This window comes from Asterias amurensis, chromosome 6, assembly GCF_032118995.1.
Source record: "Asterias amurensis chromosome 6, ASM3211899v1".
NCBI lineage: Eukaryota > Metazoa > Echinodermata > Asteroidea > Forcipulatida > Asteriidae > Asterias > Asterias amurensis.
Genome location: NC_092653.1, coordinates 807,536 through 822,010, shown reverse-complemented (window position 1 = coordinate 822,010; position 14,475 = coordinate 807,536). Strand labels below are relative to the sequence as shown.

The 14,475-nt window shown below is 39.5% G+C and overlaps 2 protein-coding genes across 2 annotated transcripts in view; one reads left to right on the top strand and one right to left on the bottom strand.

The window, feature by feature from the left end:
- The first annotated feature begins 365 nt into the window (after window positions 1-365).
- LOC139938799 (coiled-coil domain-containing protein 63-like) lies at window positions 366-9,098 on the top strand. Its single transcript, XM_071934435.1, has 10 exons — window positions 366-469; window positions 1,324-1,505; window positions 2,208-2,397; window positions 2,986-3,108; window positions 3,348-3,529; window positions 4,485-4,675; window positions 4,779-5,068; window positions 5,614-5,865; window positions 6,887-7,011; window positions 7,929-9,098. Exons 2-10 carry the CDS (start codon window positions 1,351-1,353, stop codon window positions 8,128-8,130), a joined length of 1,710 nt encoding a protein of 569 aa, XP_071790536.1. The 5' UTR covers window positions 366-469; window positions 1,324-1,350; the 3' UTR covers window positions 8,131-9,098.
- Window positions 8,972-14,475, bottom strand: part of LOC139938116 (uncharacterized) — a 26,617-nt gene continuing 21,113 nt past the window's right edge. The window contains exons 15-20 of the mRNA XM_071933494.1: window positions 12,895-12,996; window positions 12,116-12,226; window positions 11,220-11,316; window positions 10,579-10,778; window positions 9,817-9,901; window positions 8,972-9,153 (exon numbers count right to left, since the gene is read on the bottom strand). Of these exons, the coding sequence (XP_071789595.1) occupies window positions 8,972-9,153; window positions 9,817-9,901; window positions 10,579-10,778; window positions 11,220-11,316; window positions 12,116-12,226; window positions 12,895-12,996 (777 nt within the window). The remainder of the gene's footprint in view (window positions 9,154-9,816; window positions 9,902-10,578; window positions 10,779-11,219; window positions 11,317-12,115; window positions 12,227-12,894; window positions 12,997-14,475) is intronic.

Below are 14,475 nucleotides of genomic sequence, written 5' to 3'. Positions count from 1 at the left end.
GGTCTTCTCAGAATTATAAGTACTGATTTTGATCGATGCCGTTACTTTGACCGTGTAAACATGATTAATTTTGAGATGGACTCGCCGCGTCAAAATACTAGCATTTGACACGCACGTACTTTAGCGTCTTTTTAGCACCTTGTGTACGACGTCACAACCACCGAACTAGTATCCCCGCACAGGGTCAACCAAAGGCTGTCATTGGCCAAGGGTTGTGCGCAGCGCGTACACGCGTGCACTTGTTAATTGTTTGATATGAAAGATGGCGCCCAAAACGTCATATAAGCGCGCGAAAGTTTCTAATAAGCGTGTTGACTGTGATAAAACAATGGTTAACTGCGCTTGACGCGTATAAACAAAGTGACTCATGATTCACATAGTTTCGAAACACTGCTTCAAGTTTTCGCAAACATAAAACCGTTGTACACTGATCGCAGAGTCAAGTTTGAGGAGTTGCAAGCTGTGCAAGGTACGTCTTCTATCTTCTACTTGTTTTTACCGCCAATTTTCTACTTTTGTTAAAGGCACTGGACACGTTTTCTTATTGTCGTAAAATAGCAATTCTGTGAAAATGTTGGCTCTTGCTCATCGAAGTTTCAAGATAATAATGAAATTAAAACGCCCTTGTTGTACAATGTATGCTTTGTTGAAACAAGGTTTAAGGCCTGAAGTCTTCAAATATTTTTACTGAGAAATAATTATGACCCAATCTCAAACCTACGTTACTTTAGAGGGAGTCGTTTACTTTAAAAGCTCTCCGTTGCTCGTTGCCAAGTATTAGTGTTTAAATAGGCTAATTTGAGTAATTTACCAAATGTGTCAAGTGCCTTGGTTGAGGGGGCTGCGGACGTAAAGTATTTTATAACTAAAAGTCTGCATAAATAAAGTTTATCTTGCTCTTCATCTGTAATGTTAAATTATTGTTATGTTAATTTAAAGGAACGTTACAAAATTGGTAAGAAAGAACTCGTCTAAGATCACATTAACACAAAACTTACACGGCCAAATGATGATGATAGTAGAAAACATCCCTTGTCGGAAATGTCATATTGATGAGAAATAAATAAAAACTAGTTTCCCGTTTGGAGTTTATAGCTCAGTGGGCGTTATATATTTTTTTTATCGATGTCAAGTAAAATGTGTATTCGGTTTTCACTATTTTCTCAACCGATAGTTTTCATTATTTTCTCATGACCTATCGATCTCAAACTTCTACAGGTTTGTCAGTTTATGTATATGGTGGATTACATAAAGTGCTTACACTTCCAGCAACTGTTTTGTTTGGCAAAAACAAATTTTGTAATGTTGATTTAATTGCAACAGATAAATTTGAAATACAACGTCTTGAAGATGAATCGTGTTGAAATGGAATCTCCGACGGAGCAGGAGAATGATCAACGAATGGCTGAGGAGGAACTGGGGAGACTTCACCGCCAGTATCGCATCGTTGAAGGACATCGAAAGACCTACTTCGAGGAAGCTCGTAATATCATCCGCAAACAAATGTGAGTAGATCTTAGACTGAATTTCCATTCTTCTGTTTTTTAAGTTATTTTGTTTTATAGTGAATTGGGATCAAGCACGTTTGGTATAACACGAGCTTGCTTCGTTTGGACAAGCGGTCGGACTGACTATTTTGGAAAGGACGCTGCAACGCGTCCGAAGCGTCCTATAATAGTACAGATAGGACTCCTATATTTCGGAATTTTGCGATATCATGTCAATCAAACAACAATGAGCTGTGTGTGGTACATACAAAGAAGAATCGCTATACTTCTTCATGATATTGTCCAAATTTGTAGAATAGTAGACGTTCCAATCATTTGGTTGAACTTAAACCCCCACTCTCATAGAACAGTGTCACTTTAAGACATAGTCTTGGTATTACTTGGTGCAGTTGCATCTCAGATAGTGAAGCAGACATTTAGGATCAAGGGGACTTACGCAACAAAAGAAACACAAACAACAAAACCACAAACAAACAAACAATCACCATTGTGACTCTGGTAAAACAATTTTTTTTAAAATTTCAGTCCATCTGTGTGATCATGTTCAAAATGGCAACATCAACTAACTGAGTGAGAAAAGCAAGAGAAAAAACAACAAACAAACACACACACAAACAAACAAGCACACAAACAAACAGACAGCATTTTTACTTTGGTAATTTGTTTTTAAGTTTCATTCGATCTGTGATTATTTTAAAGGGGACACATCAACACACTGAGCGGCGAAATGCAAGAGATTGACACCGACTTACTGCTGGCAGTGAGCCAAAATAACGTCAAGAAGGACCAGACAAATACTCGCCTTCTCAAGAAACTCTTAGACAAATTCGAGGAACATGAAGCTACTGTCATGGCGGAAGAGGGCGCTCTTGTAAAACTGAATGAAAAGGTGAAGAACGTAAAACCGGTGTGGCACGAGATTCTGTCCCCCCCCCCCTTTGGCAAACTGTGTACTAACTTCTTCTGATAGCGCCCTCTTTTGAATCCTCCTCCTCAGCCCATGTTACTTTCACACCGAATCTCAGGCGGACATATTTCCCTGGGATAAAAGGGGCTATTCATAGTATTGATTCATCGCAGTAGTCAACAACCAAAGCCGTAGCCGAAGTCGATTGATTCAGACGTAGCCTAATCAAGCTGTATCTGACTATAACTTATGGCTGTGGCTCCGGCTAGATCACAAAGCAGCTTCATCCATTTTAAAGTCGCAGCCAAAGGCACTTACACTGACCATAATCGGAATCATTTCACGGGTTTTTCAAATTGCATGTCTCGACCAAAAAGAACCCCAAATAAAACTCAATAAGCCATTTTGACATATGGTGGACACGATATAATTGCACTATTTGGTTTTGCGAAAATTTTTCTTCAAGCATTGCTTTCTTATAGTGGTCACCATATCTCAAAATGCTAAAATATTTGTATAATATAATATAATAATATTTTGATTTTCTAACTACTTCTACTGCATAACCAGGTAACACAACTAGAGCGCATGCTCCAAAAGAAGTACAAGGACCTTGGAGGGTTCCAAGTGGACAGCATTCGTCACGTGACAACCCAAAAGCGAATTAGAGTCTTGGAAAATCGTCTTGATAAGGTGAGCACTTAAATGAATAAATAAAAGATAGTTATTAGTTTTACCAATTCGATTCGAAACAAATATTTCAGTAAGTTGATTTCAGTAATGAAGATTAAACTAATATACAAAAAGCTAAATAGCCTCTATTAGATCAACTGTTAGATTTCTATAAGGTATATTTTTCAAATACTTTTTTGAGATTTCTTTTGGTATCACCAGCCTTAATGATTTATCGATCTGTGATTGGTCAAACGTAGGCGACAGTCGGCTTCAACACAATGCTGACCAATAACCATGAGCAGAGGGAGCGAATTGACCATCTGAGACGTGAGCGCGCCATCTACGACAGACTGTACCGGAAACTCAGCAAGGAACAAAAAGACCTGAAATGTCAAATTACTGAAATGATCGAGGAAGCGACGGGTGCTTATGATACCAGGTTTGTAAGATAAGACAAAGATAAGAGAAAGTGTGTATTATCCCGCAATGGGAAAATTAAAGTTGCCCTTGATTCAGACAGTACAGACTAAAACACTAAAATATTTTGAACAACAGACATACAGATTTATTAAAAAGAAACAATAAAGTATGATTTTATACAAAATGTTGAGGGTAGGATTAAAAAGATTCATAGCAATTCATTGTTGATTTGCTATTTACTGTTTTGGAAATGACAACTGTACCTTTTGGAGACACTCCTATTAATGGGTGTTTCTTTTTTTGCCCCAAAGTCCGCCCCAAACGAGGCTATACTAAAAGCCATTCTTGGTATGGGGCTACAATAAGACAATCACATTAATGTGAAAGAAACTCAGGTGAGCTGAAGGTAGGAATTTGCATTCACATGACATTATCAAGCAACATCTTTGATTCTAAACAAAACAAACAATTGAAACGTCCATGCACATCAAATCTAAGCCAATGATTGCAATTCACATATGTGACGTTTCATCAACAATGTCGGCCAATACAAGCACATCTCGTAGACCGTTAATTATGGCAAAAAAACAAAACCTCCACCCTTTACCATGCCACCACATATCCGGCTCCCGCTGAAGTAACCTAGTTTTTGAGAAAGAAGTGAATTATTTGAATTGAAATCGAGACATCAGCTGCTGAGGTCTGATCACGCATCTGCTAAAAACACACAACTTGTGTGACAAGGGTGTTTTTTCTTCAAACATTCCATCGCAACTATGACGAAGTGAGTTCAAATGTTCACAGGTTTGTTATTTTATGCTTTGTTGAGATACACCAAGTGAGATGACTGGTCTTAAACAATTACCAATATTGTTCAGTATCTTTAGTGGTAATGAACGGAGATGACGATATTTGTAAGAAACCTGAATGTTTGGATGAAGTGAGTGACACTCTTTCATATTCCCATCTTCCAGAGACGAAGCTCAAGCTAAGATGTCCGCTCTACGGGAGCGCACCGAGAGGGAGCAGTCACTCTTCGGTGTAGAAGTCAAGGAACTAAAACGCATCATTGATCACGATCAGAAACTCAAGGACTTCATGACCGTCAAAGCTCAAGAAAGAACAGAAATGAAGGCAATCGAGGCCGCTAAGAGGAAGACGAAAGGTGCAAACAATAAACAAACAAACAAACAAACAATCACCCAAACTAACCAATCAAGACATAGAGATTACTTAATTTGTTCTTCCCTGACATGTACTCTTTCTAGAAGACAAAAAGGCCAATGAAAGGGCACACACGGAAGAGATTGAAATGTTTGAGCGAGCTTTTGAGCGGGTACGTCTCTCCACTGGACAGGACGACTTAGACCAACTCGTCCAGAGTTTTATACACAAAGAGGACGTGAACTTTGCCCTCTTTAACTACGTCAATGAGTTAAACAACGAGGTGGAGGTGTTGCATGACGTCATAGCCGCCCTCAACGGCGATATCGAGGCGTTTCAGAAGCAGGGAATGAAACTGGAGCAAAGTAGACAGACTATCTTGAAGGATCTTGAGGTATGATAGGATAACCCAAAACCACGCACTCAACTCCCAAAATTTACGAGTTGTCTAATTACCAAGAGAGCAGGGGAAGTGGGCCCTCCAAAATGACACCGAAGAGATAATAAATTAGTGTTGTACCCTTTTTTCCCGCAATTGAAACAAGTTGTGCTTAACGAAGACTTCGTAAGCAAGGCAAGGAAATTTGCGATATGTAGGTATGTCTTGCATTTTTTGCAAATGATTTCTCCTGGTATATCTCCCGCCCCCCCCCCAAAAAAAAAAATAAAATAAATAAATAATGACAAAATCTCGTTAAACCTCGAGCTCACAACACTCTAAATATTGTTTAAATTAAAGAGCAACCATAATATATGGCCCAAACCATGGAGGAAAGTTAGTTGCTCTGACTGTTTATTGTTTACTTCAGTTATTGGCAATAGTGTCATTTCATGAAATGTAAACGTCTCTCCCAGGTTGTGGGGTTGAACTTCCTTTACATCTGTAAAAGGAAAGACACCTGGAAATCAGCTAAAACGTATTTTTCTGTTGATACATAGACAAGAAACACAGACGCAAGCAAGAAATGTACCCTGTACGAAAAGCGACTTAAACGCTCCAATAAGCTTGTAGATCAACTGAAGACTGCCGTAGAGCGGACGTTTCATCGGCTGTGCTGTGACGACACAGCTATAATAGATCTACTTGGTTCATCTAAGGGTATCTCAACAATGAACGTCATGATGTATCTTGGTCAGATTGAACAGACTACCAATGATCTGATGCTGATTCAACATTTCCTGCAGTTGAAGGTTGGTTGGTTACCAGTCATATATGCTAATGATTAGTTGTAATCGAGGAGTACTATTTGAACTCAGTGTTGTTTGAAGCTTTGCATGGTGTTGATATAGACGATGTGACCTATGTTTGCATTCAAGCCACCCTACCGTATACTTCATGTTTCGCCGGGCAAAAAGACGCGTATAGTAGTCATAGTAAGATTGCATACACTTTCTATCTGGCTGCCAAAACACAAAGGTTTTGCCCGGCGGTATGTGTGCGAATCATGCTATGGTTTTCGTATGACGTCAGAGGTCACAGCGTCTATAGGAATGCAATTTAACTTGCGGGTACAACCATGAGCAAGTTCGAGTCAGGCACTATAGTCGACTATAGTCGACCATTGGTTGATTTTGCCTGGTACCCAGGATGTATTGAATGCATAGGTAACCATGGAACATTGACCAGTGGTTGACAAATGGTCGCCACCCGAACTTGCTCATGTGTAAATCTCTTTTGTGGGAGAGTCGGCTCTGAAAAGATCTGGTATGGTCTGGACGATTCTCCTGAAGACGAGCAGAGTACACTGTTCGAAACGTCGAGACCACACCGGCTCTTTTCAGAGCCATCACTGTTAACCCAAACGCAACTGTTAACTGTTAACCCAAACGCAAATGATTGGTATTAATCTGTACATCAATAAAAAAAAGTGTAAAACACTGTATAAACACTGAACAAATCAACAGGCATACTATATCTCTTGTCGTGGGTTCAAATCCCACCTGAGTAATGCATAAGGATTTGTGTTCACATGACTTGGGAGAGTACCAAGTATACAAATGCTTTACACAAATAGATGTTGGGGTAAAATCATTATATATTAAGTATCCACGATGTAAGTTATACAATCAAACAGACGAGTGCTTGTTGAAGTTCTCGTGCGATCGATTTTTTTTTCGATGAGCAGTTAACAGCGAATGTTTGGACACCTTTTCAATTCGATGATGTCCAATCTTACATTTCTCATCTAATCTTTGTTCTTGATACGAACAGGAAACACATGCCGCTAAAGGTGACGCAGTCCAGCCACATCAGCTGAAGCAAACGGGCAGTGTGGTTGCAGCTAAACTACGCCCAGTTTCCCGAGTCAGCATTAGCATTATACCGCCCTCTCTTGAGTAAGTATGGGATCACTACAGATGGTTCGCTCGTCCCCAGCGCCTTGCTTTAACCAAAGGTGCTGGGATGGGCAAACGTATCATGCACTGTCATTGGTTTAATAATGCGCTGTCCCATCATGCATCACACTCACACTGCACCATATTTCTATGCACTGTACGCATGACGTTCTTCCTGAACAAGAATCTGTGCAAGCGATTAGCCCATCCCAGCGGTCCAGGATTGACTGGCCGCTGGGGCCGAGCGAATACAGAGGGTGGATGTGGTTCCGAGCAAATCGGCAAATTGTTAGTCCTCAACTTGTAGTGTGTGGGGCGGGAATGTATTGGTACACACAGTGCCAGTTTCATGAGATGACCACAGAATATTGTAGAAATATTGAGACTCCCTCGTGCCCAATCATTTAAAGTTATATCACTACTCACGTAGGCCTAGTATTTCCGACATTCAATCCACTTCAATCAACAATTATTTCCATATTGGTGAAGAAAAAGGGGGAATAATACACAAATTAAGTGCAGTATTATTTGAGTCAAAGACAATCAAAAACAGCCTCAAGAAAATGATACATGAAGAGGAGTTTATGTCTATATATTTTAATAATGATATGTAATGGACACGGAGCACACCCGTATTGGGGAATTTACAGCAATGAGGACGGAGTTTTGAAGTTAATGAACAAGGCAGGACTGCATACAAGAAAGGAATTTAAGTTGAGTATTGTGAAACCAGCAGTGGTCTAAGCGAGGCTTTAAATCGACCCCCAAACGGTTGAGTTTTAAACACCTTGTCAAGACCGGTCCACAGACATGGCCCCCGAAACCTAGTTATGCAACGCAAATCATGAACAGAAGTAAAGCGTTTTGTCCTGATACTGAGCTTCATATCTTCACTTTACCTTTTGATTTGTTTACAGACAACAGCAAGATTCATTAGTTACTGATGAGGAACTGGAGCTTCCGGCAGCTGACATTCAACCTTTGACCCTTGATGACCTCAAACAAAAGGTCATGAAAACCATTCGCAAAAAAGATTCCCAGCCTAAAAGAACCAAGGACAGGGGAGCAAACGAAGGCACGTCGCTACAAAATGGCGGCAATAAAGACACCAAACAGTAAAGTATTTTGTACAAATTAAAACGACAGTGTGACAGTCTTATGCAAAGGACGTTAAAAAAAAGCAATTAAAAATGAAATAATTCAGAAACAAATTATACAGAATTAAATGTAACCACAAATAATCAGTCAATATTTCCATTCATGAATACTGGTGTTTTTTAATTTTTGCATCATGGAAAGAAGACATTCTGTTATCATTGTATTAACAGGTTTATTTAGTATCCATCTTAGTATCACAAAGAAAGGTCAGTTTAAATCTCTGTTTTACTTTTATTCATTTTCAGACTGTGTTTCCGACGTGAAACAAACCCAGCGAAATTTATTTACTTTAAATGATAGAGCTGTTTCTTTAATAATAAAAGTATATCATGTCAAGAATGGGTGAACTGTGTAATTTCTTCCATCTTCCTTATACACTGTAGACCTGAAGGACGAAGCTAAAGTTCCCAAGAATGGACAAAAATGACTTCGTCATATTTCTAAAATTTAAAATGCGCACAAAGAGCAGCCTTATTTTCGGATCTTGTTTGCGACACACACACTGTTGGGCATTGTGACTTAGGCCAAGTGATTTATCAGATATGGTTCGGTGTGATCCTATGGTCATTGTCCTAGTGAGGCCTGGATACAAATTGCGTGTGTTCATCAAAACTCCCCTTTTGGGTGCTTCTCAAATTGGGAGCTTTTCTAATTATTTAACTGATGGTTTGAAGAAATTATGATTTTCAGACAGAAACCGCAGTGGTTAAATTTTCCCTTGAATAATTTCCTAACTAATTACTATGCTCGTTATCAACGATTTTCAAATCGAAGTTTATAGTTCGGGGAAGGGTGTGGGTGGTTAGGGTATGATTTCGTTTCCTATGACCTTAATGGCTGCATATACCTCATTAGCACTGGGATTGATTTCAGATGATGGCGCAAGGAATCCGTACACACCTTTGTCTCTTAGCTCCGGGGCAAAACAATATTGAGTTCCTAGATTATTATAGACCCAGTCAATAGAAGAACCTGATGCCCTATCTGGAAGTAAAAGCAAACAGAAATGTATCAGAGGGAATTGAATCACTAATGTATGTCTAAAAAGTCACCTGGAAGTGGTATTTTTCAAAATAAAGCTTTTGTCACTAATATAAGGGTCTTGATGAGTGGAATGTGAATAAACAGTTAACTAAGGTTTTAAACAATCAGTTCTTATGTTATTTACAAATTTAAGAGTAGACCCCGACCCGAGAGGGCGCTGTTCGTGAAGTCAATCGAGGCAGACTTTGCCTGTAATGCGTTTTTTTTTTTTTTTTTTCCGGCAATGCCGACCAGGTGTATTGCTGCTGAATGCAGAAAAACACTTTTTGAAATGTACCAACTCACGACTTGGACATACATGTACTTTGCACGTGTGTTTACTATACGCATTGCAGGCAAAGTCTGCCACGATTGACGTCACAAAAGGGGTAGGCGGAGTCAGCCCCCCAACCAACTTTATATATTTTTTAAACATATAAATCGTGACAAACAATTACTAAAAAAATTGTTTTATTGTTCGTAAGCATATACTCTTATGCTTGAAAGAAACAAATTCTATTTCCAGGTGACTTTAATGGTTTGAACAAATTATGCCCCACCGTGCCCCACGTTTGAAATCTGTACCTTTCAGATTAAAAAGATCAGAATTACGTCATAACTTACAAATTACGTTTGCGATGCTCCCTGTCTCAAAATGTTTTCCTGACACACCTTTGAGGGCAGCCATTGCCTTGTCGGCTAGTTTAAGCTGATGGAAAAGTAACAGATTATTATTTAACCCAACGGTTCTTTTCAGAACCACCCCAACTCACTTAGAGATAGTTATCACATGGTGTTACCGCAAACTCTTCTATATCTTATCTCCACCATGCAAAGTTTCAAATTCTACAGATTATTATTTGTATTTATACCACCAGTCATTATTGACCAGCCAACATTGATGGCTTTATTATGGTGTCATGGTCGAGTGGTTAAAAACATTTGATTCTCGCGGTTAAGTCATCCGAGTGTGGGTTCGGATTCCGGTTATGGCACTTGTATTCTTGAACAAGATGCTCTCTGTAATTGCTTCTCTTCACACAGGGGTACAAATGGGCACCTGCGGGGGTACAGGTTGATATGCGCTATACGGTTGCCCAAGCTGTATACTCCACAGGGAGCTGAGACAGATTAATGAATGATGACCAGGGGTGGATTTCACAAAGAGTTAAGACTTATCTCGTGTTAATCGTCCTAATTTACGACTTGCCTTAAGTTTTTAATATCTCCTAGGACAAGTCATATTACTTTAGGACTATGCCCTCTCGGTGTGAAATCGACCCACTGGTACTAATGTAAAGCATATTGAGACTGCTATTGTGAACTGCACTATAAAAGAAACTGTAATTATGTATTTTAAGTTAACTACGATTAGTATGCACAAACCTGCTCATTATAGTTTGGGGGTGGAGCTTCAGTGTATCCGTAGGGGATCATCCAGAACTGACTGTAGGCATGCATATCAATATAAACCTTCATGTTAGTTAGAGTGGATAGGTAGGCTGTTAAAGCTTGTACTTCAATCTCAGACCCAGCACTATCACCGTGGTAGATCTCGCTACACGGATTGACGCTAGTTCCTGACTCTGTTTAGATTACATAAAATGATAAAATACATAAAGTAAACGATTACAAAGCTCGCAAATTACAACAATTTTACTTTTGAAAACTTTACAAATTGATATTAAAAGCACTGGACACTATTGGTAGTTACTCAAAGTATAGCATCAAAACTTACCCGATATCGAGCAACGGAGAGCTGTTGAGTGTTTCCCACTCAAACAATAAAATAAATCCGCTGAAGTAATTTTTAATCACCTGGGCTGAAAGCACACAAATTTGTGCAACAGTGGTGTTTTTTCTTTTATTATACTCTTCCAAACTCAATGACCTATTGAGCCCAAATTGCCAACGATTTGTTATTGTATGGGATACACCAAGTGAGAATACTGGTCTTTGACAGTATTTATTATTACCAAACATGTCCAGTGCCGTCAAGGTTAAAATATTTATGAAGGTTATAGTACCTGACCAGTGTTCATCAAAGTTTCTATTGAGATCTGCTCCCGTACACCAATATTGATGATCGGATGGGCGCATGTTTTTCCTCCACAACCGATCTGTCTAGAATACCAAAACAAAATCACCTTTACTTAATGTCATCAACACTGCTCGAGAATGTCACTATGAACAGTTTTGAGTATCCTCAATATTATTGGCGTAACCTGGGCGCCCGTGTCGGATGTAATTGTGTCCGCCATGCATTACTGTCCGCTCCGGACACTTTTGCATATGCAATCGTGTCCGGGCTATGCAAAAACCGATGGGTGGAAATGTACGTTCATGACTGCGTGTAAGCGAGCGTACATGTCTGAACCTACGTATTATGCAGCATGAATATTCACGTATTTTATGAATGCAGCGAATACCCAATGGCCGAACACTTCCCATGTCATTCATGACATACACTTAGCTTTTAAACAAATTGCGAATGTGTACCGTCGACCAAGGGCGTTTAATTTACTGCAAGGACGGTTTTGTTCTGGGGCGGACACAACTGCATATGCAAATGTGTCCGGGCGGACACAATTGCATTTTGCAGCAACGTTCGGGCGGACACGATTGCATAATTATGCAAAACCGTCCGGCGGACAGTACTCCGGATAGTATTGCATAGATGAAATAATTGCACGCGACACCGGCGTAACTTGAGGCGGGGGGAGGGGGGGTGGATGGGAACTCTTGCCATATGACGTCGGAATATGCATGTTTTTCTTCAAATGATTAACCCACAGATTTCTGGCCCATTTCCGTCCACTGAAAACCATCAGTATTTGATGAGTGTTATCAGACAGGGAACAAGACGAATATGACGTCATCTTGATGGCGAATCAAACCCCGTTTGAATGTTTTATTAACTTACATTCCGAGTTTGTATATACCCATCCGGGTTGAAGATTGGCATAATGTAGAAGTCTACACTATCTAGGAGCTTAACTATTTCAGGATCACCTTTCTGGTAGTCACTCGCAAGCTGCGTATCAAAAAAGGGGAATAAGAACAATCATGCTAGTTATTTATGTATTACATTATCTAATTATTTATTTGTTTATTTATTTATTTCGGTTCAAACTTAACACATTGTCGGATAGCATATATGTATTAGATATTAAATTTGCATCACGGTACACTCAGTACTTTCCCAAGTCCTGTGAAACATTTCACAAGCATATTTTTACTCGGGTGGGATACGAACCAACAATCTTTGAAATTCTAGAGCTGTATCTTACCAAGTACATGCACTCAGATTGACCGGTAGCATTTATTACATGTAGTATTAAAATGGCATGTTTATATATCAAACATAGAGTTCTGAAGACGATCAAATGTAATTTTTTGTTTATTAGGAGAATAAAGCCAACGAGAAAATATTGATTTTAATTGTCATGGCCAAGGACATTTTGGAAGAAGCATTATATAACAAAATTTGCATTTTTGGAAATAATTATTTTATTCATGGAAATTGTTGGTGGGGTCTGGAGGGTACATCACTTTTAAGTTTTATGACAATTTTTTGTTTTAAACTCTTCCCGTACCCTGGACGCCCCTGCCATCAAAGAGTTATGTCTGAAGATATAAAATAAGCATAAAAAACAATATTACGGAACTAATAAGCTGACGAAATGAAGGTTCAAACATTACCTTGTAGACAATTTTAATTGTTGTCGCTGATGAAAGCCACTCGCGTGGATGAGTTCCGCTTTGCCACCAGAAGATGGGTTTATTAGAGCCTGGCTTCCCAATCTAGAAATGATAAACACACAACCAGTTCAATATTTATTGTATAAATATTCTTTAAATTTGTTATCTTTTTGTATATGCATTGCTTAGCTGACTGGGTGTGTATGTTTTTATTCTTAATAAATCCCTTTGCGTTATTTCATGTGCTATGATGAATCTGCCTATCGTTCCTTTTTGATATTTGTGGTGCTTTTTTGCGTGAAATTTATAACGTTTTTCATGTCTTCTTATGTCTTACTCCTACATCAACTTGATACTCAATTTGATAGTAGCAAAATGAGTTTGAATTGGCAACTAGATACGTCCTTTGTTAATTTTGGTTTTACTCATAAATTATACACCTATACTGCATGTATCAACAGTACTTTCACGAGTTCTGTGAAAAAAATCACCGGCATATAATTATATTACTCGAACTGGTCTTGGACTATTTTTGAGACTAGTCCCATTTCTAGAGTACAGCTTCATACCAACAAGACACATAACAGTAATGATATGGTAGTCTTGTGAAATATTCAACAAACAAAGTGCCCGGAACACAAAGAGGGGGAAATAGTCAAAGAGATAAAGGAGAACAACGATGATAACTTAAAGGCACTTGACACGTTTGGTCGCTAGCTAGATCAGCATGCACCTAAATGGGTGCGTTCGATTAGCTTTCCTGTGTTGACCCCGGTGTGCTCAACCAGGTTGCGTATTTAATTTTTTTCCAGGACGAACGTGGGCACTGAAAATTACCCCACGTTCGTCCTGGAAAAGTCGCCTATTTTTCAAGACGAGCCCCAAGTGCCACACTTATGGATAGGGTCACTTGGGGCTGAACCGAGGTGCACTGACGTCACCACGAGAAGGGTCACGTGATGATGCGTATTTTTATTTTGCCAGGTGAAACGTGGGTAAATATCTGCACACATTCGTCCTGAAAAATAGGCACCTTTTCCAGGACTAACGTGGGGTAATTATTAGTGCCCATGTTCGTCCTGGAAAAAATAAAATACTCCACCTGGTTTTGCACACTGGGGATCGACCCAGGGATGCTAATCGAACGCACCCATTATCTTAACATTTAGCGCTTGCGCAATGGGAATTTTGCAAACAGGTCTATGAAGCAAGATTTGAAACTTTGCATGGTGGAAATACGATATAGGAAGGTTTGCGGTAACACCATATTATGACTCCCCCTATAAGCGTTGATCGCGGAGATGTTTGCCGCCACCTGTTGATCGAGATGTTCACATACAACTTTTCACAAAAATACCCATTGCGCAAGTGCTAAATGCTGAATGAGGTGCATGCTGGGCCCAATTTCATGACTCTGCTTACCGCCGAATTCTGCGCTTACGATCACGATTCCCCGCTTACACGTACAAGCGCCGAATTCCTGTGCCAGCCTTGTAACAAGAGTACGCCCACGCGCAGGAGCCAACATTCGCCGCTAACCCGTAAAATACGCTTGCCGTTAGCACATAATTCCCTGCTTCC